Genomic DNA, 25,935 nt, shown 5'->3' on the forward strand with positions numbered 1-25,935 from the left:
TTGACGAGGCTTCGCGGAGTGGGAAGTGGCTTGTTCCTTAAACGGCGCCGAGGCTCGCGCTGTGAGCAGAAAGTGGACTGCGTGCCTTCCCCGCCTGTTTATAGTTTCGGTTAGGCGCGTTTAGTGCTGCCGTTGCGGTACGCTGTTGCGGTGCTTGTCTTTCGGGTTCGCGTGGGGCCCGATGCTCGTTTTTTTTTTTTTTTTTTTTTTTTTGCGCACGGCAACATATGTTTCGCCCATCTATTCGGGCTTTTCTACTAACACTCGCGTAACGTTTTATCGATGTCCGCGTACTGCGTATTTTCCCATAGTATACCTCCTGGCGATAATCAAACTCTAAGTCGTTTCCTGTTATTTGCTGGTATGTATATCTACTTCAATGTTGCCAATCTCACCTGTGGTTATAGCAGAAAGGACACTCGCTAAAGTATAGCATGTAGTCGTAAAAATAAAAAAAATTATCGAGTACGCTGTGACCATGCATAACATAGCGCTATGCAGGGTAACTTCGAAACCTAAACACTGCTGTAACATCAGGTAGTACAAACTATAGTTAGCAGAAGGGCATAAAAAGCTGCATCCCCCGCGGACAGCTGTGAATGTGAAAGACTCATTCTGTTACACGCTAAAAGCAACGTCTCCGCGTTCTGCATATGGGCTGCAAACACAGTGCATTGCGAATGTTTCGAGTTGTGGCTCCTTCCGAATGCCTCTCGTCGCCATAATGTGAGCAATTTTCGCTCCCCCGCTGTCAAACTTTGGGAAGGCAATACCTCGAACTCGCCTAGTAACGCAAAATGAGTGCTGCATAGCGTGGGGGAGGGGGCTTCGAGTACGCGAAAATACTCGGGCGCGCTATTGTGACATCGCGAGGTAGTACACCTGTTACGCGCAAGAGTGAAAACCATGAATGCATTAAGAAAATAAAAAATGAAATATAAACATTGGGTAAACTATTATAGCGCAACTAGGGCCAAAGCGCGTACAACGGAATAGCTTCCAAATAACGTAGTACGTGACAGCACAGAAACCAGGTGCCAAGCTGCATCGCTCAGTGGCCATTGCTCTGCAGGGATGTTGTAATCAATCTGCTGTTTAATTGTTGGCTGTGCGAGCCTTGCTTATGAGTTTCGCTTTGCGCGATTCGATAATAGTTGCGTCCGCGACCTTGGTGTTCCGCAGTCTCGGTTTTCTGGTCGCCCAGTTTCTGCCGCGCAAATCGACAACCGGGTTGGGTTGTCTGTCCTTCGCTTCCGACCGGCGCTATATACGCAATATGTGGAGAGTGAGGGTGTGTGCGATGGCGGCGCGGTAGGTGTGGGTGGCTGCAGCCGGTGGCTTGGCGGCCAGTTCCGTCTCGCTTGCATAACTTAACCCAACGCTGTCTCCTCCCCCGCTTCCGTCTCGATTTTCTTTGTTTTCGTGGCATTGAGGATTTCCTCGTGTGTTTTTGCTCTTGCCGTCTCGCTGCGTTAAAACCTGTTCTCTCGTCGTCTGCAGTAGCGGCTTCTGTTCTCGACGCCGTCTTGCGCTTTCGCGAAACTGTCCCTTTCCATTTCCATAATCTTCAATTTTTTTGTTAGTGGGATGTGACGAGTTCTTACGTTTGTTTTTTGTTACGGAGCACAGCTTTCGGTGCCGCAACCCAGCTTCCCTTCGAAAGAAACGTGAGGGGAGAGGATACGGACTAGGTGGTTACATGTAATAGCGTATCAAGTGCCTCTGATCCACAATACCTCGCCCCAAAAAAGCAAAAAAAAAAAAAAAGTTTGTCCCTTCAAATGATTCGATGCTGCCCCTTAACAACCCAGTACCATTTATGCCCAATTTCCAGAAAAGAACCTTCCATGGCCCGTGGTTCAACAGAGGTAAAAGAAAAATCACTACATAATCGGTTTTCCTGGTCGGTGTTTAACTCCACTGATCAGCACTGGGTCTGCTAGGGACGCCGTGTAGCAGGAGGTTCTCGATTACTACGACCACTTGCGTGGCCTCCGAGATCGCGCCGGTGTGATCTCGGAGGCCACGCTAGCTGCGTAGGGTTTTAATGTTCCGCCAGTACCGTGCTGCGGTCATCGCAGCAGGGCATCGCACCCGCGTCCTCGCGCTGCCGGGTCTCTTCCTCTAGCGGTTTGTTCTTCGCTTGATTCCTGTCCGCCCTGATACGTCGTCGCTGTTTGCAGAGTCCTAAAATTTTAGTCGACTACAACCATAGAATGCAATGGCGGGTACATCGCTGTACTTACTCGTAGAATGTGTGTCGATACTTCGGATCAATGATGTTCGCATCCTTCGCCACGTCATGGAAAGGAGCGAACGTAATTTACCTGGTGCATCATACAATTTCTGCATACTTTCGTTTGTCGGGAGTCTCCGGATAAGGTGGTTATATACAATTTCATATCAAGTGTCACCGATCCACACGAGGTCGCCCCCCAAAAAATCGCCCCTTCCCCTCCCCCCCCTCCTAAAAAGTAAGACAACAAAGGTTCAATCCTGTCCCTTAATGGTGTTAATCACGTGACGAACCCAGCACCTTTTTGCGCGCACAAGGGTGTTAAAATGCGTGTAGAGCGAAGGCACAGACCGTAGTGGAAACTGGGGTATTGCGGGCGGAACTTCCATTGAATTCTGATGTTTCTCTCCTTTCTTCTTCTTTCTCTCTCTCTTTCTTTCTTTTTTTTTTTTAAACAGTAAACTGACTTTTGTGTACCGGCGGTCGCCTGTCTAGATGTGCGCGCCGCGCACATGCTCACATGTTCGGCCCTCCCGTTCCCGTTTTTTTCTTTTTTCCCACGCCTCTCGCAGCGCCAGCCTCCGCGCTACGCCCGACTGCTCGCGTAAATTCGCGTCCACGCACGTGCCGTTGTCGGATACCTGCGAGTTCCCAGTGTGCGCGGGCCACCCCGTCATCTCTGCGAGATTGACTGTTCTAGTTTCTCTTCCTGCGTTCAGGTCCAAACACGGGTTTGTTTTATTGTCTTTGCGCGGGCATTATGCGATCGCGATTGCTGGCCTTGACGGCGCAACCTTCCTTTGTTTTTGTGCGACGACTTCGTCCTCTCGCAGTGTTCTAGGACGGTGCAACTCGGCGTCATGATTCCTTGTATGCTTTTTTTTTTTCGTTTCCTTTTTTTTTTCTTTGTTCGCTTTCTACGTATTGGGCGTGCAGCTTATGCACGGCTTGCTCCGCTCCGCTTGCGCGTGTGAAAAGCGGCTTGTGTTGCCGTGTATCGCTTCGTTGAAGTTGCAGCACATCGGCAATGGGGGCCCCGTCGCTGCGGCGGTCCCTTCAAGGAACACTATCATAATTAACTGATTCACTGGTTTTCTTTGTTTTGGGGGAAACTGCAATTTTCGTTCATTACGTCTTACCGTATTTTTTTTTTCTTCTACAAACCAAACCAAAACTTCCCGTTTAATTTCGTGCCCAAGCGACGGCACTGGTATGTTTCTCGTGTTGGGTCTTCGTAGCGCAGTGAAAGTGAAACTTCCCGCTCAAGCTTTAGCGCCGTTACGGCACTGCAACGTCACTTATTTTTCTCGTATGTCGCTCTTTGCGGCGCAGTTGATGTTCCAGAAACTTTCCAGGTTCACTCTTCCCCTCTTTTAAAACGCGATGTAGTCTCTACCTTTGCTACTGGCAATTTAGCCAGGCCCTATTAGACGCCGTCAAAACACGTGACGTCACGTCGAGCCGGTGCGCCAAGTTCAGAGGGGCGTCGCCGTTCGTCTTTCAGTTTTGTTTTTCGTGTTTTTCTGGCTTACCATAGAATTTTACTATTGCGGGGTGTCCAAATCCGCTCTACCGACGGCACCCTTTGGGTTGCAGGAACGGATCTCGAATGCCATGCTTTTGTTGGCTGTGTGCGCGCGAAGCGAATGCTGGAGCCGGAAACGCGTCACGGACGCCACAATTTTTTTTTCTTTTTGGACACTGGATTTACAAGTTTCCGCATAGATGGCAGGTTGAAAGGATCCGTTGTCTCAAAGTGCACACATGAATGTGTGCTACCAACGTGCGCGCTACTAACCGCGGAGGTTCAAATGCGTGGGCTTTGGCCTCCAGGCCACGCGGTCACTGCTCAAGTCGCGCGAGTCGGCTGCCCTCCAGGTGTTTGTCCGAACCGTGCCAATCAGATGGTCAAGGAACCGCGCGTGAGCAGAACGGACCCTTTCGGGTATCGCCCAACCCCTAGCTGCAGTCAGCCCCGTGACTTGTTCGGCGCCACGCCCCATCTGCGTGATGGCTTTCTCCGACCCGCTCGCCGTATTTACGCGTGACCAGAGCGGTCCATTGTGTTCGCGATGCCTGCGTGAGTGCGGGACCCGTCGCTTCCGATTGTGTGCCCGGCAGCGGGTGTGCGTTGCTCTGCGCCCGAATTTTTTCCCGAGGCCGTGTGACAGCTGGAGGGCTCATAATACGTACGCGGTTCGAAGCCGGCGCCGGGATCCGGACGTCCTTGCCCGAAGCGGCCTTCTTATGCGGGAGGACCTGCCGGTGGATTTCGTCTGCGCCGATTGCGCGCAGCTCGCCTTGTTCTCGTTGGTCCAGCGCCAGCTTGTCAGTCATCGACCGCGGGGTTGCGACGGAGGATGAATTCCGCCATCTCCGAACGCGCATTGCCTGTTCTGAGGCCCAGAACCGTCCGTGCCAAAGAACATGGGTAGCGGTACAGCCCCGTTTCCAATACACTCGCTGTCGCCAGTAAGAACTGTTACTTTTTTTTAAATATAGAAACGAAAGCTCGAAAATACAGCCTTAAGCGAGAATAATAAGGGAGGGGGGGGGGCTAGGGGTTCTTGCTTTTTTTTTTGTCTCAACCATAAGAAGAAACAATGAAGCTAGAGAAAGCATAGGGGAAATCAACCACAATGAAAGTGTGCTAAAATATAACTTGTCGCATGTAAGTTTGTTGTGAGCGAACTTTCTGTTGGATTTATTACCGATTAACGTCTAGACGCAGCACAAAAGCGGCAGCGAACTTCGAACAGCAGGGACTGACAATTGTTTCCAGATCAGTCGCTTCGAAAGCGACTCCGTTGGTGCCGATTTTGACTGCTTCAGGAACTTGTCTGAATAAGCTTACTCGATGCACGTACTCTTCTCGTTCATATACGCCGTCTTGCGCTTACAAGAGAGCACCGCAAGTGGCCGCGTAACTTATTTAATGTGTACGTTTTGTTCAAAATATGCGCCGTTCTACATTTCTCGCGAACAGAATCTATTTTTCGGAAAACTTGATGCAACATTCGTGGAATCGTAGCACTGGCCAGAATTCGTATACTTTCCGAAAATAACAAAATTGGGAGAGTTGGCAGGTGTGTACGGTGTGTAGTAGGTGAACTTTAGGGAGCCTTCATGCTAAAACGGTGCTTGCGGGGCTCCATGGTGAGCTTATGAGTAGGCAACCGGAAAACTCGCATTTCCTTCGTGATTTAATGGGATGGTGCGCGGGATACATAACGCGGCAAGCCAAAGGTTTGTTGTTCCGCTTGGCGCTGGATCTCGAAAGTCGCACGGCCGTGTTCCTGCAATGTCTGTAGCGCACTGCGTTCGACCTTGCAATCGGTTCGTGTTTTTCTGACCCCGCCGACACTTGTCCCCCATAACACTGACTTGGTCGCCTCCCTCGGGACGTAATGCCGCCGGCAGACGGGAGGAAGGCGGAAGTCGTAACTTATTAGCGCTGTCGCCATTAACAATGCCTCTCGCAGCGTCGGGCTCATTAGCGAGATGGCGGCGTTGTCTGGCGCAACGGACAGCGCGTACCTGGCTGGTCCAGCGACGGTCCAGGCGCAGCCACGTGGGTAGTGCAACTCGGCTGCAGACCCTTTCTTCTCACTCTCCTTTCTATCATTCCTTCTATCTTTCTGTCCCCCCACGTACGGCGTCCCTTCAAAGCTGTGCAGTACACACACCTTACTATGAATCCCAACGAACTCGGTGGAGGTAATGTCGGGCGCGTCCTCCGCTGTCTTTGGTTGGCATATTCAGCTCGGCTAGAGAACAGCCACGCAGCACCCACTGTCACGAAAACCCGGCGAGGTTCGCGAAGAAAAAGCTTCGATCTTAAAATACGCGGCCATGGTTCAAACAGCGCCGAATAATGGTTGCCAGTACAGGGTTGTCGGCTGTGGTGTGACGTCACTGACGCCGTGAGAGCAGAGGGAAATGCTTTGTTGCCGCTGTTTATACTGAGAAAGCAACACACCTCACCTATGGAGGTCTCTGCTGATGAGTAAAAAAAAAAAAAATCGCTAAACACCGTCGCAACCGTGCACTAATTCTATGCGCGCGGTGGCGACCGCGTGTTCCCGCCTCGTAGCTGTCGCGCTACGCTGCGCGTTGGTTCTCGTGACGTAGGGCGCGCATACTATGCAGCGTCCGCCCGGGGAATACGCACTGCTGCGTCACGTCACGCAAACTCGGTGGAATACGCGTTGTCCACCGCGGCGTGTCTGACACGCGCTGAGACGGCGTTGCGCAAGGAACAGAGTTTCTTATCATGGTTTTTCGTTCATATTTTCCTTCTCGCTTTGTCGCAGGTATATTTGCCTCCCGCGCCACCGCGTTTGCGTGACGTGACGCAGCAGCGCGCATTCCCCGGCGGCGGACGCGCAATAAAAAGTTGTCCTTCAAGGCGGGGGAGGGCCCTTTCGTCAACTGTCATACGTTGGCTCTTTGGAAAAGGAATCTTGCAGGCGGTTGTTTGAGGGGCGGGTTCGGGGCGGTGGTTGGCATTACGCGGGAACCAGTTTTCAATGACCTACCCGCCTCCTACCTGCTTGCAGTTTTGCGTTTCCTTAACATATAACGAGGTGACCGGACAAGTGCCTTTCTTTGCTCCAACTTTGTTGTGCCAGTAGTGGAGGCATCTCGCGTTTTTTCCGCGTGCTGCAAATTGCCGAGGCTCTTCACTGTCGCATATCAACACTAAAAACTCTTAACTGGCATTTAATTTTGTAGTTGACTGCGCGAGCCGAACCATTTCTACAGGGTACACTTTGCAGCTGTACGCTGGAGCACGAGGGCTCATAGTGGGGATGTACCATATCTTCATTTTCCACTTCTGGAGATATTTTAGGGCATATTGCTTGCCTGGACTGGCCAGGTGGACATTGTGCAGGCATCAAAGTATACCTGAAAATTATCTGTAAACAATGGCCCTAGTAGAGAACTGTGCCACTCCCTCGGTTTAATAGTTTCCTAAAGAATGCAGCTGCTCACTTGCAGTTCTTAAAATTGGAGTAATTTGTTCACCTTTGTGCAGAGTACATTTGTACAAAAACATGTTCGGACAAAAATTTGCACACTCCCTCCTGCATTTAAAAGAAAGGCTACTATAGACTTTGCATTGTTTCCTTCTCTGAAATTGCAATTTTAAAAGGCATAAAACTCGGTGTAGCAAAAGTTGTATGTTGATGTTTGTGGGGATGAACCTGTAGGCTTCAGTGCGTCTGAATTGACTGCACGTAGCTATGGAGCACTTTTAGGCTCCCAACCTTAATCTTATGGTTCCTTGATTTGTGTGCTTGCAGGGCGCATTCACTCGGCCACAGTTGTCAGCATGGATCAGGACAAGCAGGTCATAGTGGCGGAGTGGTACGAGAAGGGGGAGACCAAGGGCAAGGAGGTGAGTGAACAACTTAACCAACACAGTCGCAACAGCAAGGATACTTTATTGCATGACTCTCGAGTACCCATAGTTTGATGGTATGTAACCTATGATAGGGTAACATTGTTGGGAATGGAGCTGGTCGCTGACCATAGTCGAAGCAATGCAATTTCAAGATCCATGTGGATCTCTAAACCTTTTTTTTCTTTTGACAGTGATCGGCGACTTCCTTCATTCCTGTCTTTGTCTGACAACCTCTTCTCTGTAGCTGTTTGGATATATCTGCTGGATTAGATTCGCCATATGCAAAGCCTTCTTTCACGTGACAGTGCTGTCATGGCCGAACTTCTATAGATGATTTTGCATTTAGCAGCAGTAAGCTTGCAGTCCTCAAGAAGCTTTCGATTCTGTGTTCCATAAGTATGTATGCTGTAAAAACATAATTTACAACTTCTTTATCCTATGACAAAATCGGTTTGTATTGATTGTTTGAGGTAGTGTTGAAAATTTACGTGCTCCACTTTCGTTGCATCATACTGTGGCTCGCCATTGTCTCTTTCCTGCTCTATTTCTGTAATCAAAATTTGTTTCTGTAATTTCTGTTTGTGAAGAGAAATAGTTGTAGTATAGTGATATCTTGCTGAGCATCCATTTGTTTCATTTTCTGCTGTCACAAACTTACTGTGATTGCGACATAAAGAAATGTCTACATACCAGCATATTTGTGCTTGTTTATTTATATCTTTGCAAAAGTGCGCAAGTGATAGCGACACTCTTGTTGAGAAATGCATTATATCTTTTTTTATGGGTGCCTGTGTCAATAGTCTTGCTCTTTCTTCTAACAATTTGCATTTTCACTTTTGCCTTTCAGCTCGAGTTCAGCACAGTTTTTGCGCTGAACCCGGGTCTCCAGGACGTGAACCGGAATTCCGTTAAAAAGGCAAGTCCTTCAGATTCGTGTAGAAGTGAATGTGAACTGTTATCTTTATCAACACTGAGTGCAAAACTAAAGAAAAAAAAGCTTCTCGCATGTAGTTACAATCAAACTTGAAGTGCCAAATTGACGTCCTTGCGCACTGTGCTGTGATGTACGTGCTCTTGCTTCTTAACTGCTGCTTCAAGTGTGTGTTGACGAACTTGCAGTAGGAAAGCACAGGCACCATGATGGCTTCTGCCTCCAAGATTTCGGTGCACACCTTTAATCTTTTTTTTTTTTTTTTTTTGCATGATGACGCATATGCTCAACATGTGCAAGCACTGACTTGTTACTGCAAGTAAAAAGATACTGTGCTTAGTGGTAACATAGATTCTGCGAGTGGTGTAGCGAGAAACTTATTTAGTCCCATATTCTGGCAATATAAAGTAAAGAGGATTGTACCTTGTGATGTGTGCGAGGAAGGCACAAGTCAGTGTCGAGAAGGTGACAGCTAGCAGTGTTGGCATACCGTGCTGAGCTGTCTGCTTTTTACAACAGGTGTGCAGCTGCCATGTGTGTTCAATTACTACGGCATGCTGCGGATGTGTACATGGGTCTGGGCTTGACCTGTAGGTGCAGTGGCAGCATTGCATTGGGGCACAACAGGAAAAGCTAATGTATATAGATTTCTCTACTCATTGAAGAGTTGCACATTTTATCAAATCAATCGGGGAATCTCCCCCACCATCGCATCCCTCATAGCCAGGCTATGTCTTTGAATGTATTGCTGCATGAGTTGCAGTGTAAGCACATTGCTAGAGACGCTGATAATTACCACCCCTTTGGCCTACTGCAAAGAAGTGCAAAAGTGGTCTCTACAGATTTTAAAATATTGACATGTAAATTGTGCTAATTAAAATGAACCCTACAAGTAATACACCGTTGCATACCAGAATTCCTTTATTCCTTTCTACCAAACTCAAAGGTGGCTCGGAAGTGACTTTGTAGAAAGTACAAAATTGTATTACAAAAAAATAATTTGGCATCTTTTGTTGTCAGTGTAAATGCATTGTACCATCACAAAACCATCACCTTGAAAAACTATGGAAAAAGTTTCTGTTGTCTGGAACTGTTGTCCATTGTCCGTTTTGATGCAACAGTTTTGCCACTTCTGCAACAACGAAATAGCTGCCAGAGATGCAACAAATTATTTTAGCCAAGAGCAAAATATTGGTGTTCATCTTTTGCTCCTAACTTGTGGGTTACCTTTCTATTACAGCTAATGCGTGATCCACGCGAAATTCCAAGCCGTGTAAGCGAACACAACTTCTTTTTGCAAATCTAAAACTGCCATAGCATCTGATTTTCGCAATATTGCGCCATTTTTATATTGCGACTCTACAGTGTACCTTGTCTCTGAGCAGGTGCATATGCGTGATGCACGCGAAATTCCAAGCTGTGTAAGCGAACAAAACTTCTTTTTTGCAAATCTAAAACTGCAATAGCATCTGATTTTCGCAATATTGCGCCATTTTTATATTGCGACTCTACAGTGTACCTTGTCTCTGAGCAGGTGCATATGCGTGATCCACGCGAAATTCCAAGCCGTGTAAGCGAACAAAACTTTTTTTTGCAAATCTAAAACTGCAATAGCATCTGATTTTCGTAATATTGCGCCATTTTTATGTTGCGACTCTACAGTGTACCTTGTCTCTGAGCAGGTGCATATGCGTGATCCACGCGAACTTCCAAGCCGTGTAAGCAAACAACTTTCTTTTTTTTTTTTTTGCAAATCTACAATTGCAATAGCACTGATTTGTGGAATATTGCACCATTCTTATGTTGTGGCTTTAGCAGTATATCTTGTCTCTGAGCAGGTCCACTGATTAAACTTCCTCATTGCAAACTACTACTTTAAAGCTAAGCCATCAACTATGCCTGTGGATCTTGTCTGCAGTGTATGCAAGGAAGTCAACCGTAATTCGCTCATGGAACATTTACCTTAATAGATCAATTTTACCAGTTTTACTAAAGCACTCCTGCTGCAAAACATGCCAGTAGTAGCAGTTTTTAGTGAGCTGAGGGAAGCTAAGGTAAGAAGCATGTTGTACTTGTGCCATGACAAACCCAGTTACCCCTGAGCATCAAAAAGTCGTTAGGTGGGAATAACATTCTGGAATACGTGTAGGTTTGAGCAGGTGCACCACTCCGACTCCCAGCTAAATTTAACTGGTGCGGTGGGAGTGCGCCAAGGACTGGTGTCATCATGAAGCTGGTCCTTGTACTTCAAGTCACGGTTATGCTTAGAGTTTTAGGAAGTTTAGGAAGCAGCTTGCCTTTAGAAATCAGATTGAATGCTGAATGCTTTTTTGGCAGTTTATGAAGATCGGTAAAAGGGAGGGAACATATTGTTTGAAGCAGATTTACGTTCTTCAGTATGCACAATCCCATCCTAATGGAAAAGTGCTTAACTAGGCATCATATCGATGACTAAATTAAAAGTGAGTGTGTTTTGCTATAACTGTAGTAGAGGTACTGCATTTGACCAAATAAGTCCTGCCTGGACGTGAATTGTATTTTCCTTGCTTCTGTAATTTTGTTTTACCTTTTACACGCTGTATAAGGTGCAAGTTGGTGTGTGTGTCGCAGGGTGTAAGCTTGACAGGCAGTGTTGCTCTCGCTGTTCCTCCAGCTTCGTCATCGAAAAAGAAACGCTTGGTACTTGCTGAAGTAAATCTTGGTTTCACTTTGACGTCCATGGGAGCACCTATTCAGCATCAGTCTTGTCTGTCATATTCTGGTAAATTCTCTGCACAGGAAGAGAGTTGTAAAGCAATGCAATGTTCTCCACAATTTGAGAATGTAAGCTGCAGTCAGGGGTTGTCCTCGTACAAGAACTGCGTGAAGTTCTACAGCAATCGATGCGCATCACATCCGCACACATCAAAATGCTTTGTGGGGGAAGAGCAAAGGTTGGTGCTATATTCTGCAACCCTTGAGGGAGCATGGCTCAGTGTCAGTGAACATAAAAATACACACACACAAGAACAAAACTAATTTCAGAATACGCATATGTTATGTGTACAATTGCTAGAAAAGCTGCAACTTGCTCATCTGCCTGGCTGAAACTAGGTAATCGTGGACGTTCAGTGGAAAGAAAAACAACCAAGCTGAAAGTGTTCCATTCTACATATCCTAAAAAAAAAAAACCTGGTAAGTCTACTTGACAATCACTTTGAAAAGGACACCACAGCATTCCTTCACAGGCACAGTATTGAGTCCCTTTTCATGCGTATTGGCTTTTAGGCTTGTTATCATGAACGGTCTTGGATTCAGGTCAATTAACAAAAATGTCTCCCTTTCTATCGCCCAACTTGCCAAAATCACTGAAATTTTATTCTTCCTTCTTATACATTTTGAGAACTCATTTCTATTTCGTTCTGTGTTTTTGTCACTTGTGTGATCAGTTAGTGTTATTCTGTCATAGTTGCTGTTTTTGCAATTGAATTGTTGCTGCATACTATAACAAGGGTGGGATAGTGTAACGATTTTATCCACTTGTCTTCCCATTCATGCATCGTCAGTTTTCTGAGTGGCACTCCGCCTATGTTATTGCCACAATTGGCTGGTCATGATTCATAAAAGGATCCTTACATTATAGCCACCCATGTCTGCAATTTGGTCACCCTGTCCTGCTTTGACACGTAGGGCTCTACAGTGTTTCATGCCAGAGGAAAGAGTTAGTCTTGTCTTGGCTGCTATTTGCCTTCAACGTATGTATATGTCAAATGTGGTTTGCTACCATGGTGTGCTCATTACCTCGTATGCCAATGATGTAGTATTGCAATTATCAGCATGGTGGAATGTTGTCGAGAGGTTGAATAGGAGCGTAAGAGGGCAGAAAATGTGTTCTGGGGGCAATTTTTTGCTTGTATATTTAAAATATTTCTAAACGTTTGTGAAGGTGACATTTATTTACAATTCGGCATGTAATGCCAAAAGCAAAGGAAAAAGAAGTGCTTGTGATCCTAGAATGCAAAATTTGCTTGCCAGGGCTTGTTAAATGTTTAATGCATGACTCTTTCACGTACAGCACCTACATGTAGCATCATAAAGAAAGAATGCCACTGTCACATTGCTGACTCGAAGCTGATTTTTTGGCATTACGTTTCATATAAATTGTGCATACGAATGTTTAAAGAAAATCTTTTCTCGCACCTGTCTAGTCTTTCGTGTACTGTACGTAGATCATGAAAGACCATCTCGCCCAAACCTTCACCTTAGCATGTTTCTTGTTGAGGTGACTTCGAGTGTTGTAATTCAGTGTCTGGTTTTATCAGTGCATTGAACCTGCGAGTCTGAACTGCTGCTCATTTCATTGCCTTGGGCTTCCACTGTGCGCAGCTCCCGAGGCATACGCAGGTGCCCCTGGCGTCAGCCAAGTCAGGCACCATCCAGGACCGACGTAGCCTCGCGAGGCCAGCGCTGCACCAGCAGAATGGTCACGACCGCGCCATGGGGCCCCCACCCGCACCACTTCCCACGACCAAGTCCAGCAACATAATCTCATCCAGTCAGTACCCCTTAGTATTAAGATGAGTTAGCACCGTTTAAACTGTCCCATAAGTTTTCTGTCTGTCTCTCTCTCTCTCTCTCTCTCTCTCTCTCTCTGTGTGTGTGTGTGTGTGTGTGTGTGTGTGTGTGTGTGTGTGTGTGTGTGTGTGTGTGTGTGTGTAATTACACGCGCATGCAAAAACAGCAAGTTCTCATTAATATGTACCAGCTTAATAAGTAATCTCTGTTTAAATATATTTGCAATGAGTCCCCGCCCTGTTGCCATTGACCCTAATGTATTTGCTAACCACTTTAGCCATAGTCGCTTAATGCATGCCAAATACGTAGTTGGTTCGTAATCGTATCCATTTCTCTGTGCATACAAATGTGGAATCGGCGAGAGGTCATCCGCGTAAACCATAGCGAAATGGCGGTGCTAGGACCTTTCCAAGACTGTAGTTGCCACCTATATTGACATCAAAACAAGGTAGCCATGACTTGTCTCCTGCTCCCATAGCTTCTATAGCACTTCCACCTTGTTGTCATGGATGGCAACGTGGATGAGGATGATGGCCCTTCCGTATGCAATGTGGCTAGTGCGTTGTTGACCGGCATGAGGGCATTCGCCGGAGAGTGGGGCCTAATGGTGAAAGTTACTTGTGGCCTTGCAGAGTTTTAGGATGGCATTGTCACTGCAAGGCCACGATGGTGGCATGTGAAAATCGCAGATTATTTGATACCTGCTCACAAATAAAGCATGCCTGCGTGTGTGTTTGAGTGAGAATTAACACACGTTGTTGGTCGGTAATTCTATAGTTGCACATCTGCCATTGTCGGTTGATTAGCGCATCACTTAATGCGTACTTGTTCTATGTTGCCTACCAACTACATATTAATGAGGTTTTACTGTATTCGAAGACAAGTTGCCTCTAGATCCGGAAAGTATGGGAAAATGTTTGTGCAGCAGCACAAGTGAAGACGTCTACTAGATTGAGTGAAACTCGGACGGCCAAGCCCACAACTGAAACATCTGTTTATTAACCCTTTCAGTGCAGAGGTTTTTTTTCTCGAATACTATAAAATGAACACAATGAACACAGCACAATGCTTTTCTGTGGCTTAGTTTTATCTTTCATCGTCAATACCCCAGCACTCTAGTATATTCCTTTTCTTGTGGTCCAACTACATGCACTTCTTTTTATGAGTAATTTAAAGACTTAAATGGGCATTTTTTGCCTTTATTTCTTGTGTAATATTTGTGATTGTAAGTGTAAATAATGTAAACTTGTGATGCGTCTATTTAGACATTCTACATAATGACAGCACAATTGTGTTCTCTTCTGGTAACCATACCTGGATTAAACCACATAAATTCATATAGAGTTTGGCAACCTCTATTGTTTACTCACAGGCTGATGGTGACTCATGTGGAAGCCTTGCTAGTTCCCTCTCCTATTTGTAAAATGTTTTTATTGGCAGGCTGTAATTTGCATATAGCATTAAGTAGAACCTTGTTCATACAGTTTAGAAAAAGCCATAAAACGTAATAACCGGGGAAATGTGCAATCTACATAATTTGAAATGTTGCATGGATCGTCGGCACTCGCTGCTGACGCGCGTCGAGCCGGTAGTGCTCCGGCGGCCCAAGGCGTGTTTTGTTTTCCTATTGCATGGTGTATTAAGAGGGTGACGGGAAACAGACGAAATTGAGCTGGTGGGCAACGCCGGTTGCCGCCGAAGCGAAACGTGTTGCCCCATCATGCCACCTGCAGCAAGGAATGGCGGTGGGTTGGGATTATCGCCTACTAAATGCATGCAGGACACTACTAGTCGCACTACGGTCTGTAAAACAGATAGGTGAAGATGCTCATCACAACAGGTGCGGCAGTGATAGCTGTGAATGCGGCATGCGATGAACTGGGCGGAGATTTGCTGGTACCGGAATAAGAAGCTGTACATGCCATCGTTACCACGCGCACCCCGCGCCTTTTATTGTTCACATGGGATCTAGCGGCTGGAAAACATATACGATCGCAGTCTGCAGCAGAGAATGGCGGCGCGTTTCGGTTACTGCCTATTGAAAGCTGGCGATACGCTTCCAATGGCGCCATGCGCTGTGAAACAGATAGGCGGTGATGGCTGTGAATGCTGCATGCGATGACCCCAAAGAAGATTTGCTGCTACCGAAATTAGAAACGAAGTGTGCGTTGGCGTTTTCACGTGCGATGGGCAGGCAAGTATTACGGTGAAGCTATGGCAGGCAGCTATATACTGCGCGCCTTGCGCATTTTCTTGTTAACATGGGATGCAGCAGCCTGAAAACATCATACGATCGCAGTTTGGAGACGTACTGAACATTGGTGCCAGAAAATTGTTTTGTGGAAACTTGCGGCCCATTAGAGTTACTCATATTTTACAGGTTCAATATTTGTGTTCTTGATTGCAAATGCAATGTAGATTAAGCTAAAACAATCTCTGCACATTTGTGCGCCTGGACTCGCTGCAGTGGCTGAAAAGGATGTGCCAATGAACTCCGTCGTAACGCGGCAGTCCCAACAGCAGCCTCCGCGGGCGCTGGTTGCCCCCAGCGGCAGCGCATCCGACCTGAGTGCAGCCAATCGGCGACGCACAAATGTGGTCAAGGAGGTGGACCGCATCAAGAAGCAGCGGGAGGAGCGGAGGGCAAGGCAGCTCAGTCAGATCGAGGAGAAGAGGGAGCGAATGAACGTTGATCCAGGCAATCCCAACTGGGAGTTCCTTTCCATGATCAGGTAAGCATTCCAAATGCAGCAGAGTTTTCTGCAATTTGCCACTTTACATGACAATGAAAAAAAAAAAAAAGCTCTGAAGGCGAAACGCGCACACATCGGAGCTCATCTGTGTTAGCTCAAGCTAGGGAAAAAAAAAAGACGTGAACATCTTTTTTATAATGGCAAAGTAACACAAAATACACCACTTCGTGGTAAAGTTCAGTTATGTTTCCCGCATTTGGGCAAATGCGAAACTGTCACTCATACTATGTGGTAGTCTGGCACTTCTGCAGAAAAAAGAAAAGCTCTAAAAGGTATGGTCTCGGATCGGCCACCACTGTAGCCCAGCGGCTATGGTGTTGCACTACTGAGCTCAAGGTTGCAGGTCAGATTCCGACTGCCGTGGCAGCACTTCAACAGGGGAGCAATGCAAGAATGCTCGTGTGCTTACATGTAGGTTGAATGGCAAATGGACAGCCAATAACATTGGTCAAAATATTGCCCCATAAATTTTTGTTAGTCGCACTAAAGACGCGCGCCGTACCTATGTTCTTCTTTTGCAGAGAGTACAGGTCGACACTCGACTTCAGGCCTCTCTCCATGAACGATCCATCAGAAGTGCACCAGATTTGTGTGGCTGTACGCAAGAGGCCACTAAATAAAAAGGGTGAGAGATTTGCTAATGCTACCGGGAATTTGTTGGCTATGCTTTTCTTGCTTTTGCAGCTCCTTAAGGGGAGACCCTGCCTCTGCAAACTTTCATTTCTTAGTAGATTTTGAAGTTTGCATGGTTTATGTATTGCAATGTTCTAATTTAAGATAAACATTCAGCTTTCTTGCATAATAAATATCGTTCTAGAAATTTAAAATTTTCATAACATGCTTGGAAGGTGGGCTAGTTACTAAACTATATATGGTGTAATAGTATATATCGGCCTCTAAAAGATCTTGAGTAATCAGAGTGTGCAGTGGTACAAGAATGAATGCTCTAGACTGATGTGAACCAAAGTTGCAGCATGCCACACTGTTTAAATTATGGGCCAATACTAACACCCAGGACAAATTACTTTTTTAATATTTCTGTATATTTGTCTATATTATATACCTACTCTAGAATAGCAGCTTGGGCTTGTTGGTTTTCCATCCTGCTGTTAGCAGCGCAAAATGTAGACAAGAGACGAGACAAGAAGACAACGCCACAAGTGCCGACTTTCAACATTTATTTTGACAAAAACACTGCTTCTTATACCATTGCCCACATGTGTCGCAGTCACGTGATCGCACATCATGCGAAACATGCACTTTTTCTTTCTTTGCACTCAAGATAGTGGTACATGCAAAATCTCAAGTTCTTTTGTTGTCAGTAACAAGGACGGCGTGCTAACGCATTGGTCACAAAGTCTGGTAATCTCGGCTGCCTCAATTATCTCCCGGACCAGCTGGTCATTGTGTTTCTACAGCACATCACAGCACCTGAATTCTGCGGCGCAAGCTTTTGAGGGGCAATCCCTGACATGGGTACCCAGATTCCTGTTGGCTTGCTCGACGCTAAGTTTGTGTTCCTTTAGTCTTTCGTTTGTGCATCTCAAAGTTTGCCCTATATACCTTTTTCCACATTTCAAAGGTATTGAATACACCACTGCTTCTGTGCACTTCACAAAACTATTCTGGTGATTTATCGGGCACTCGAGTAGCATCTGGACTAGTGGGATGCATAAAGATATGAGCCAATTTTCGGTTCCAAAAAGCAGGGTCTCCCTTGAGGGGAGACCCTGCGCTTCAAAAATATATTTCAGGGTAAATTTGTTTGCAATTTGCTAATTTTAGAAATTTTAGAATTTAGAAAAGTTTTAGAAATTGAAAAAACTCTATGCCCTTCCACTCTGTAAAGGAGGACCAGTGAAGCTGTGGATGTGTGCCCCTTAATAACGAAATGCACCTCCACTGCTGGTCGGCCCGGTATTGCACTATCTTCGGGATCGGCCATTGTATGGGGAGTGCTTCATGCCTGCATCACCTCCGTTGCGGGTCAGCCCGGTATTGCACTATCTTTCAGGTCAGCCAACGTATGTGGAGTGCTTAACACCTGCTTCAGGTTCACCATGACTCGTCAAAGGTTCCAGTGTAATCGCTGGTGCCGCTTAGCTTCCAGAAATTGCTATACATAATTCGCGTCGTGCACACAATCGGATTGCAAAACAAATGCAAAACCATGACAATCGAAACAAGCTTGAACGAGTGCAAACTGAGCAAACCAAACAAGCCAGAGCCGACGTGAGGAGATGATAGTTCGAAACGAACGATCTGGCTGAGAGCGGATAAGAGTACACGTAGAGTGGTCTGGCGGGTCTGCATGAAACCAGTTTTCTGTGTGCACTACTCTGAAGGGGCCTCTCTCGTTGGTCCTCACCATTCTCGGCTAGAGTCTTTCATCTACCGCTCCGCATTCATTCTTTCATCTTTCGCCGTTGTGCTTGTTCGCACGGTTACGCCGCTGCTCGCTGTAGGAGCAGGCCATTAAGAGCTGCGTCCTAAAATTTACATCCACCCATGTGTAGCACTAAGCTACAAGGGTAGTTGTGGAATCGATTCTCATCTTTTGATCTTCAGTGCTGAGTAGGTTTTTCACGATACAAACACAAGCTTCTTGCCATAGTTGCCCTTCAGTCTGCTAAGAAGTATTACTATCTGTACGCTCGCTCAGAGATCAAATCTTTTCTAAAAAAGTGTTCTGTGCATATTGTCATGTGGTGGTGACGTTGAAGAACACAGTAGCAATACTGTGGAAAACAAAACTAACTTTCATTAGGCGAACCTGCGCCCACAAAAACGGGCTACACTTAGAGCACAACGATAGCGGCGAACACGGTCGGTGATCGTCGAAAATCTGCTCAGCGGGTCAAGCGCGTCGGCTTTTATACATCAGTCGTTGAAACGTGTTGCCCGATAAAGACAAACAAGTACACGTGTCGATATACAACATGAACAATGGGTTCAAGTCTTCTGTTCATCGTCAAATGTAGACAAGCCTAGAAATAAATTCCTAAGCTTGTTTCTTTAACCTCCAAATGTGCAATATTGTGCCTGCTGAGAATTTTATGTGGTATCTACTTGTGTGAAAGACAAATCGACGGTGAAATCTTGGTGCAGAATGTGTACTTTATAAGCAAGGATTCTTCTGGCAGAATAAAATTCAGAGGTTCCATATATGGAGGTTTCATTAAGTTAAGCACCGGGGGTTCCACAAAGTTCTGTCTGAAGACTTCCAGTGTGGTTTTTCTCATAATTAAGGTGGAGCTTGCTGATGTAATGTTAACGTGAATTTGTAAACATTTGTTTGCAGAGGTAAATCGCAAGGAAGTGGACGTCATCACTGTCCCCAACAGAGACCTCATTGTGGTCCATGAGCCAAAGCTTAAGGTGGACCTCACAAAGTTCCTAGAAAATTCAACATTTCGCTTTGACTATGCCTTTGATGAGACGGCCAACAACGAGCTTGTCTACAAGTAAGTCCCGTGCAGTCTTGTCATTGCTGTGCCGACACCTCACGGTTGCATGTTGATTGTGGGCAAACGTGTTGCTTTGTTATTGAACTCTTCTGCAGATAGTAGTATTTGCTGTTTGGCTAGTTGGTGCATGTCAGGTTTTTGAATTCAGTGTCAAAAGCATGATTGTAAATTGAGGAGGAAAGTGCTCATCCTGTCGTTATCTCCTCCCCTCTGTGATCGTTCTTGGTGCTAAATTCATTATTATTCTACCAATAACTGTGCTGGAAGTGCTGGGGAATGTTGTGACCATTGTGCAGAAAGTCTTCGCTCTGTCTACACTCCAATTCTCCAACACTCCAGCTTCTCCAACAATTGGCATGGTACAAACCATTCTATCTTGGTGAACGAGTCCCTTGGTTTCTACAACATGGTATATAGGCGAAGAGATTGTATTGAATGAAGGCATTTCATTCATTCAGGAACCTGAATACAGTAAAAGCTCGTTAATTCAATTCTACGGGAATGCTACAAACATTCGAATTACTCAAAAGTCGAACTAATGAAACTTTAAAAAAAAGAAAACGCTCGGGTAAGGCACATATAGTCCGACGTACTGTGAGCACGTGTGTGTATGCACTCGCGCCTGTGTGCTTCTCGGCAGAACGCCTCGCAGAGGAAGAGCACATCCTCCAGATGTAAAATGGAAAAAAAAAAAAGAAAGAAACGAAAGAATGAAGAAAAAGTGCAGTGTCGTGTTTTTATCTTGTCGGTTTAAGAGAACAGACCTGCAATGGAACAGACTTGCAAAAATTTCAACTTAACAAGCTTTTACTGTGGTAGATTTTACTGTTATTTCTGCATAGGTATCTTTAAATAAAGAGTGGCAAATTTTTTCTAATCTGAAAGTACAAAGATCGCTTATGTGACTGCTGTAGTACAACCTTGTGCTTGTTCTAGGTACACAGCACGACCACTAGTGCAGACGATATTCGACGGGGGCATGGCGACATGCTTCGCTTATGGACAGACAGGCAGCGGCAAAACGCATGTGAGTGACAAACACTTTAACCAAACCTTCGCTGATTTCGTGTGTACAGCCAGCCTTACTTTGACCTTGATTGTTCGGGGCATTATGATGGGGGAAGCACAGGCCTGATGCTTCTCTGAAGGTTTCTTAGACACCGTAAATAGACATCGAAGTATTTAGCCAGCAGTGCCATCTGGTGATCAACACTGCTATTGACAAGGGATGTTATTGGCAGCAGGCGCAGACAGCTCCGTCGACCGTGCACTTGTGCATACGTCGGTGCATGACCATTGAGCATCTGAGCCTGGTAAATTACCCGAGCTCTCAAGACAGCTCCAAATCAGGTGTGCTGCAAGAACTAAGTGAAGGTCTCTTACCTGATTGATCTTGCTAGGCAATTTTGCTTGGTTTTGTCCTTGGGCAGGATTGCTTGAGCAGTAGGAATTGTAGGTTTGAATGGGAGCGGTAGCTAGTGAGCTCTATTCTATTTGCTAGGTGAAAGTGTCGCAGAAATAAGGCATTTCCTGTTAGCTTAATGTTTTTGCCTTCATTTTTCGTGGTTAGGCCTATCGTGCACAGCAGCTGATGTGACATTCTTTCACAGACTATGGGTGGAGATTTCTCTGGGAAGACACAAGACTGTTCGAAAGGCATCTATGCCCTAGCAAGTATGCATCCTCCTTCAGTTTTTCCTTTGGCTTGGTTGTTAAATGTTAGAATGTTTTCAAATGTGTTCAACTGTTGGATTATTTCTTTTCAGCCAAGGATGTGTTTAAGCTGCTGAAGTCTCTTAAATATAAGAATGAAGATTTAGTGGTCTCTTCAAGTTTTTTCGAAATCTACAGTGGGAAGGTAAGTGCATGTGGGTGGCATACACTAAACCTTGTTGTTACAATCTCTGCTGACATCTTTGCACTCATAATGCAGCTAAAGTGGTCTCGGTGTTTGGCAAATGCATTTCCTGATTTACAGCAAATTTTATGTTATGCCATGAAAAATTACAGGTTAAACCTACATTTCATGGTGTTCTTACAGTAGCTAAAGCAGTGTCTGTAATATTGCTGTGATAGTGGGGTGCAACAACATGGGAGCAATCTCAATAGCACTACGAAAGGTTCATCTGCTGCTGCTACGAATATTATGTAACTTGTGGCTGCATTTTCGTTATGACGTCGCACAACATATTGCCATACGTCGTTCATTTTTTGCCACTGTTATCACTCTAATCAAGTTGTCACACGGCACAAGACCTGCCTACAGTAAACACTGTCTCTAACTTTACAATAAAGTAGGTCTTATCAAAATGTGTGCACATCGCAAAAGAGTGTTCTAAATTTCCAAATATAAGCAAGCACTGTCTGGAATGTGCAGTGAGACAACAAATAGTGGGTGCACTTGATTCATAAGAACAGATCTGACAACCGGCGACAGTATCTAGTACCGCTATCATTACAATTTGACTTGGCTGCCTTTCTAGGCATAGCTTCGCTAAAAATGTCACTGCATGACAATATTGTAATGACATTACACCCGTCATTCCTTGCAATACCAAAGCATTGCTGCTCCAGAGCACATATTAAACTAAGGTCAGCAGAAGCATGTAGCAAAGCATGTAGCGAAAAGTAGTGATCATCTAGCGATAGTTTATTTCCCAAACATTGGTTGTATTTCCTTTCTAACAGTGAAACGAGAAGAAATGTGGTTGACCGAGGAGGCAAGATTTTTAATAATCGTGAGAACCCAACAAAGACACCAAGACAACATGGGAAATTACTTGTCCTTAGTTACTGAAATAAATTATCAATTAATGGAATTGAAAGTGGATGCAACAAGTTGTTTTTTCAACAAATTTCAATTCCATTAATTTATTATGTCCTTATTTCAATTAGTAAGTACATGTAATTTTCCTTGTTTTGTCCTTGGTGTCATTGTTTTTTGGCTTCTTACGATGTCCTAACATTAAGTATCTTCATTGCTACTTGCACAGCCGCTGTCAGACTTGCAATGTTCGCTCACAGCAAGTGCTTGTGGCCCTTTTTCCAGGTGTTCGACTTGCTCAACGCCAAGGCGAAACTCCGTGTGCTGGAAGATGGCAGGCAGCAGGTGCAGGTTGTTGGCCTCGTGGAGAGGGAAGTAGACTCCGTTGAAGAAGTCCTAAAGCTTATTCAACATGGCAACAGTGTCAGGTGCGTGAACAAAGTTAATGCAATATGTTATGTAACAGTTAATGCACTATTTATTTCAACGTCATCACAAGCCATTAAACAAGATAATGTCATCACAAGCACTTGCTAAAGGTAGGAGGGGGCAGGCACCTATCTGCCCTCCCCCTCTGTCCCCCTACCTGCATGGCTGTCCAAATATAGGGCACGCATTGCATCTTTGAGGTAATTTTCGGCAAAGGCGGAGCTGCGATGGTTCGTGCCATCATATGCATTTTTTCCCACATATCTAGTGTTGACGGTCACTTGATCTCAAGTTTCCGAGGCATGGTGCAAAGCAAGCATGTCGCGACAGTGTTCTTGGTTGTTGAGTGGTCTTTCCCTCACTGGGCGAAACGCCAATAAAACTGGCGAAACTTAAAGTTTGTTTATTAATTTGAGGGTGCCCTCTGATAACAGCTGTGGGTACTAAGCGAGGTCAGCCATGGCATCCGAAGATGCATTGCTCACGGTGCAATCTGCACCATGTGCACTGGCACACGCTATGAAGGCTCGACCTTATTGCAATTTGTTTATTACTGACCAGATGCTATCCACCAGGAATGTTCTGGGAATTTGTAAAATGATTTCTACTGCTGAAGCTTCAAAACCTCTCATTTAACGAACTTCGCGATAAAACGAAGTTCGATGCAAATACAACTTCGTTTTATGAAGATTTGACTGTATGTGCTACGAAGGGTAAGAACTTCCTAATGCAGCTTCGCCATCTTTGATGTATTAGACTGTATTAGACTGGCGTACATCTGCTAAGATTGTTATTTAGCTACAGGTTGTGCCTCACCACGAGAAACCAAATGCACAAATCCCCGAGGTTAGGTGTGGCAAGGTCAAAGAAAGCTGTCCTTTTTTTTTTTCCCCCATATTAAATATGTGTATTACATTACTAAATACATACTTGTATGCTTCCCCTTCCTCCCTTCACTCAAAGTTGACTTGGCTTGTCTTATTCCATTCTACATTACAGAACATCTGGGCAGACATCAGCCAACCAGAACTCTTCGCGGTCACATGCAGTATTCCAGATCATCCTGAGGCAAAGGTAGGAAAAACAGCTGTATAACTCTTTGCGAAAGAAGTTTCCTTTATTTCTATATGCACAGTTTCTAAACAAAGGTTGCAATGGTTACAAAATAGCGTTGCAAGGTACAGCAATTGCAGAAAGTAGAAAGTCTCCAACTAATTTGGATGTGACAGGACCTGCCAAGAAGTCAAAATATTGAGGAGTCGGGAAATATCAAGTTCGCCAAAAGTATGCCTAACTTCATGTCGCATGTGGCTTGTCAACACTTAGTGCGTGCGTACACTTGGCTGCACCCTGGGGTAGTATTCTCGACTGATCACCATCGCTCCGTTTCGCGTGGCTCGACACCGAGCGTTCCCGTCACTGGGAGAAGGTTAGTATACTACGACCGTCAACACAAGGACCAAATCTCTACCCCCTGCACGATCACAGATTTCTTCAACAGTCAGTCTAGCACTTCACTCTCTTAACCGTTGCCCTCGTTGGTGCAAACATAGAGCATGGAGTAGTGCCACTTGAAGCTGGTTGATGACTCTGAGCAGAAAACATTCATAATAACAATCAATGAAGTCGTCCAGGACTGCATAGCAGTTATAAATATCAATATATGGATTGAGGCAGACTGAGCGCTTCGTTGAAGAATGGTTGAACGATCGAACGTGATGATGAAATGCTAGGATGACAGTGTGGTCCACTGTTAAAGGGGGACACTCCGACATGTGCCGACATGTGGCTCTCGACGCAAGTCCTCTCTGCTTCAGCTTCAAATGCAAGCTGTGCGAGTGCACTACACAGCGGGTGTGCAAAGGTCTTCTGCAAAGACCTGCACACCAGATGCTTCCCAGATGGGAAATTTTCTACTCTCTGTACTTGTGCGCTCGCTGTACGTGTACTTAAATTGGTGGTCTGCTCTTTTCGCTCCCGCTATACGTCTGTGAGCTTGCAGATGTCTGGTTGGACGAAGTGTTCGTCTTAACCCCTGTGGTTTGTCCTTGCAGGAAGTCCAGCCGCCTCCACGGGAAGTTCTCGCTCATTGATCTGGCTGGGAATGAGCGGGGTGCCGACACGTCGAGCGCCAATCGGCAGACGAGAATGGAAGGTGCAGAGATCAACAAGAGCCTGCTTGCCCTCAAGGTGACTACAGTTCACTGCATGCACTTTTTGTTAGTGCTAAAACATCGGGCAGGTTTCTAGTTTCTGCACTCAGCTTTGTGCCTTTGTCATTGAAATTCGTCGCCGAAACGAGAGCTGGCCAGCACTCCTGTAGCATCACTTAATTTGGTGCACATTACAAATTCTGCCCATGTGAGAAAATTCTTAATTGGTTGTACATTTGTGGAATTGAGGCCTAGTGTCATCATTAGTTTGCACCTATTCATATAACGACGAGGCACAATTTTGTGACTTCCTGGTGGAAGCCTTGTTCGCCGCTGTTGAACGCCATAACATTAAGGGGGGACACAGGTCTTAAGAGACGGAAAAGTTGTAGAAAGATAACTTTCTTGCATACGTTTTTTTATTCTACAGTGTCCGATACACTACAACGGAAATTTTTGTGCATCTTGGACCAATATTTATGGCTTGCAGCAAACTGAATTTGACAATATTTTGGTTGTAAAATTCAGTTTACTGCAAGCCATAAATTCGGTGAGCAGAAGAAATACGCAATTTTCATATTTCGATAGTGCACAGTAGCTTTGGAAGATGCCGGCAAAAGTTTGCTACCCGTGCCGAGTCCCGCTGGAACTTCACCCCGTGACTGTGGAATAGTCTTGGCAGATAACAATGGTTCTGGCATTCCAGATGCGGCATTCCAGCACAAGTGCTGCAGCCCGATCATTTGGAGAAAGCGAAGAAAACTTAAGATAAACTGCAAGACTTTGCTTCAAGACTGACTACCAAGCGAAAATCCGATTTTCTCGCTTGCGCTGATGCAGTCGTGGCTGGCTCAGATGCGATGTAGACGCGCTTCGTTATCGTAAGCTGCGATTCTATAAAAGCTTTGCCGCCTTGTGTAAAAAGCAAGTTGCGGTGCGGCAGCGAGCACAGGTGAACGTTCCTATGGTCTCACCGTAGATCTCGCCAATCTGCAAACAAATGCTGCAGTTTCCGCAGCGTGTCCGCCATTGGTTTCTGTCACTGGCAGCTAAGCGCACCTCTCTGTTTCTGTCGCCTCAAAGTGGTCATGGCTGAGTTATTGCCACAAACTTGCCTATAGTAACAATATTAATTACTTATACAGAAGAAACTGTTTCAATGCGCGTAATGTACTCGTGAGAAGAAAAAAGTCTCGTTCGGTGCGTTCTGGTTGCTCCGCCGGTCGCCATTTATGTCTTGA

The 25,935-nt window shown here is 45.5% G+C and overlaps 1 protein-coding gene across 9 annotated transcripts in view; it reads left to right on the plus strand.

Annotated features, from left to right (window-relative positions):
• Nucleotides 1-25,935, plus strand: part of LOC142560092 (kinesin-like protein KIF2A) — a 47,823-nt gene that overhangs the window by 8,765 nt on the left and 13,123 nt on the right. The window contains exons 1-17 of one of the 9 annotated variants that reach the window (XM_075671903.1): nt 6,716-6,822; nt 7,543-7,637; nt 8,491-8,559; nt 9,815-9,847; nt 9,960-9,995; nt 10,109-10,144; nt 10,257-10,292; nt 12,940-13,108; nt 15,596-15,860; nt 16,403-16,506; nt 19,183-19,345; nt 20,285-20,375; nt 20,959-21,022; nt 21,115-21,206; nt 22,398-22,540; nt 23,541-23,615; nt 24,596-24,731. In XM_075671903.1, the coding sequence (XP_075528018.1) occupies nt 7,572-7,637; nt 8,491-8,559; nt 9,815-9,847; nt 9,960-9,995; nt 10,109-10,144; nt 10,257-10,292; nt 12,940-13,108; nt 15,596-15,860; nt 16,403-16,506; nt 19,183-19,345; nt 20,285-20,375; nt 20,959-21,022; nt 21,115-21,206; nt 22,398-22,540; nt 23,541-23,615; nt 24,596-24,731 (1,578 nt within the window). In that variant the 5' untranslated portion in view covers nt 6,716-6,822; nt 7,543-7,571. Of the gene's footprint in view, nt 1-6,715; nt 6,823-7,542; nt 7,638-8,490; nt 8,560-9,814; nt 9,848-9,959; nt 9,996-10,108; nt 10,145-10,256; nt 10,293-12,939; nt 13,109-15,595; nt 15,861-16,402; nt 16,507-19,182; nt 19,346-20,284; nt 20,376-20,958; nt 21,023-21,114; nt 21,207-22,397; nt 22,541-23,540; nt 23,616-24,595; nt 24,732-25,935 lie in introns of those variants that run through there. The other 8 variants (XM_075671897.1, XM_075671899.1, XM_075671898.1 and 5 more) reach the window with 8 other exon arrangements.

This window comes from Dermacentor variabilis, chromosome 10 (assembly GCF_050947875.1).
Source record: "Dermacentor variabilis isolate Ectoservices chromosome 10, ASM5094787v1, whole genome shotgun sequence".
In the NCBI taxonomy this organism is placed as follows: Eukaryota; Metazoa; Arthropoda; class Arachnida; order Ixodida; family Ixodidae; genus Dermacentor; species Dermacentor variabilis.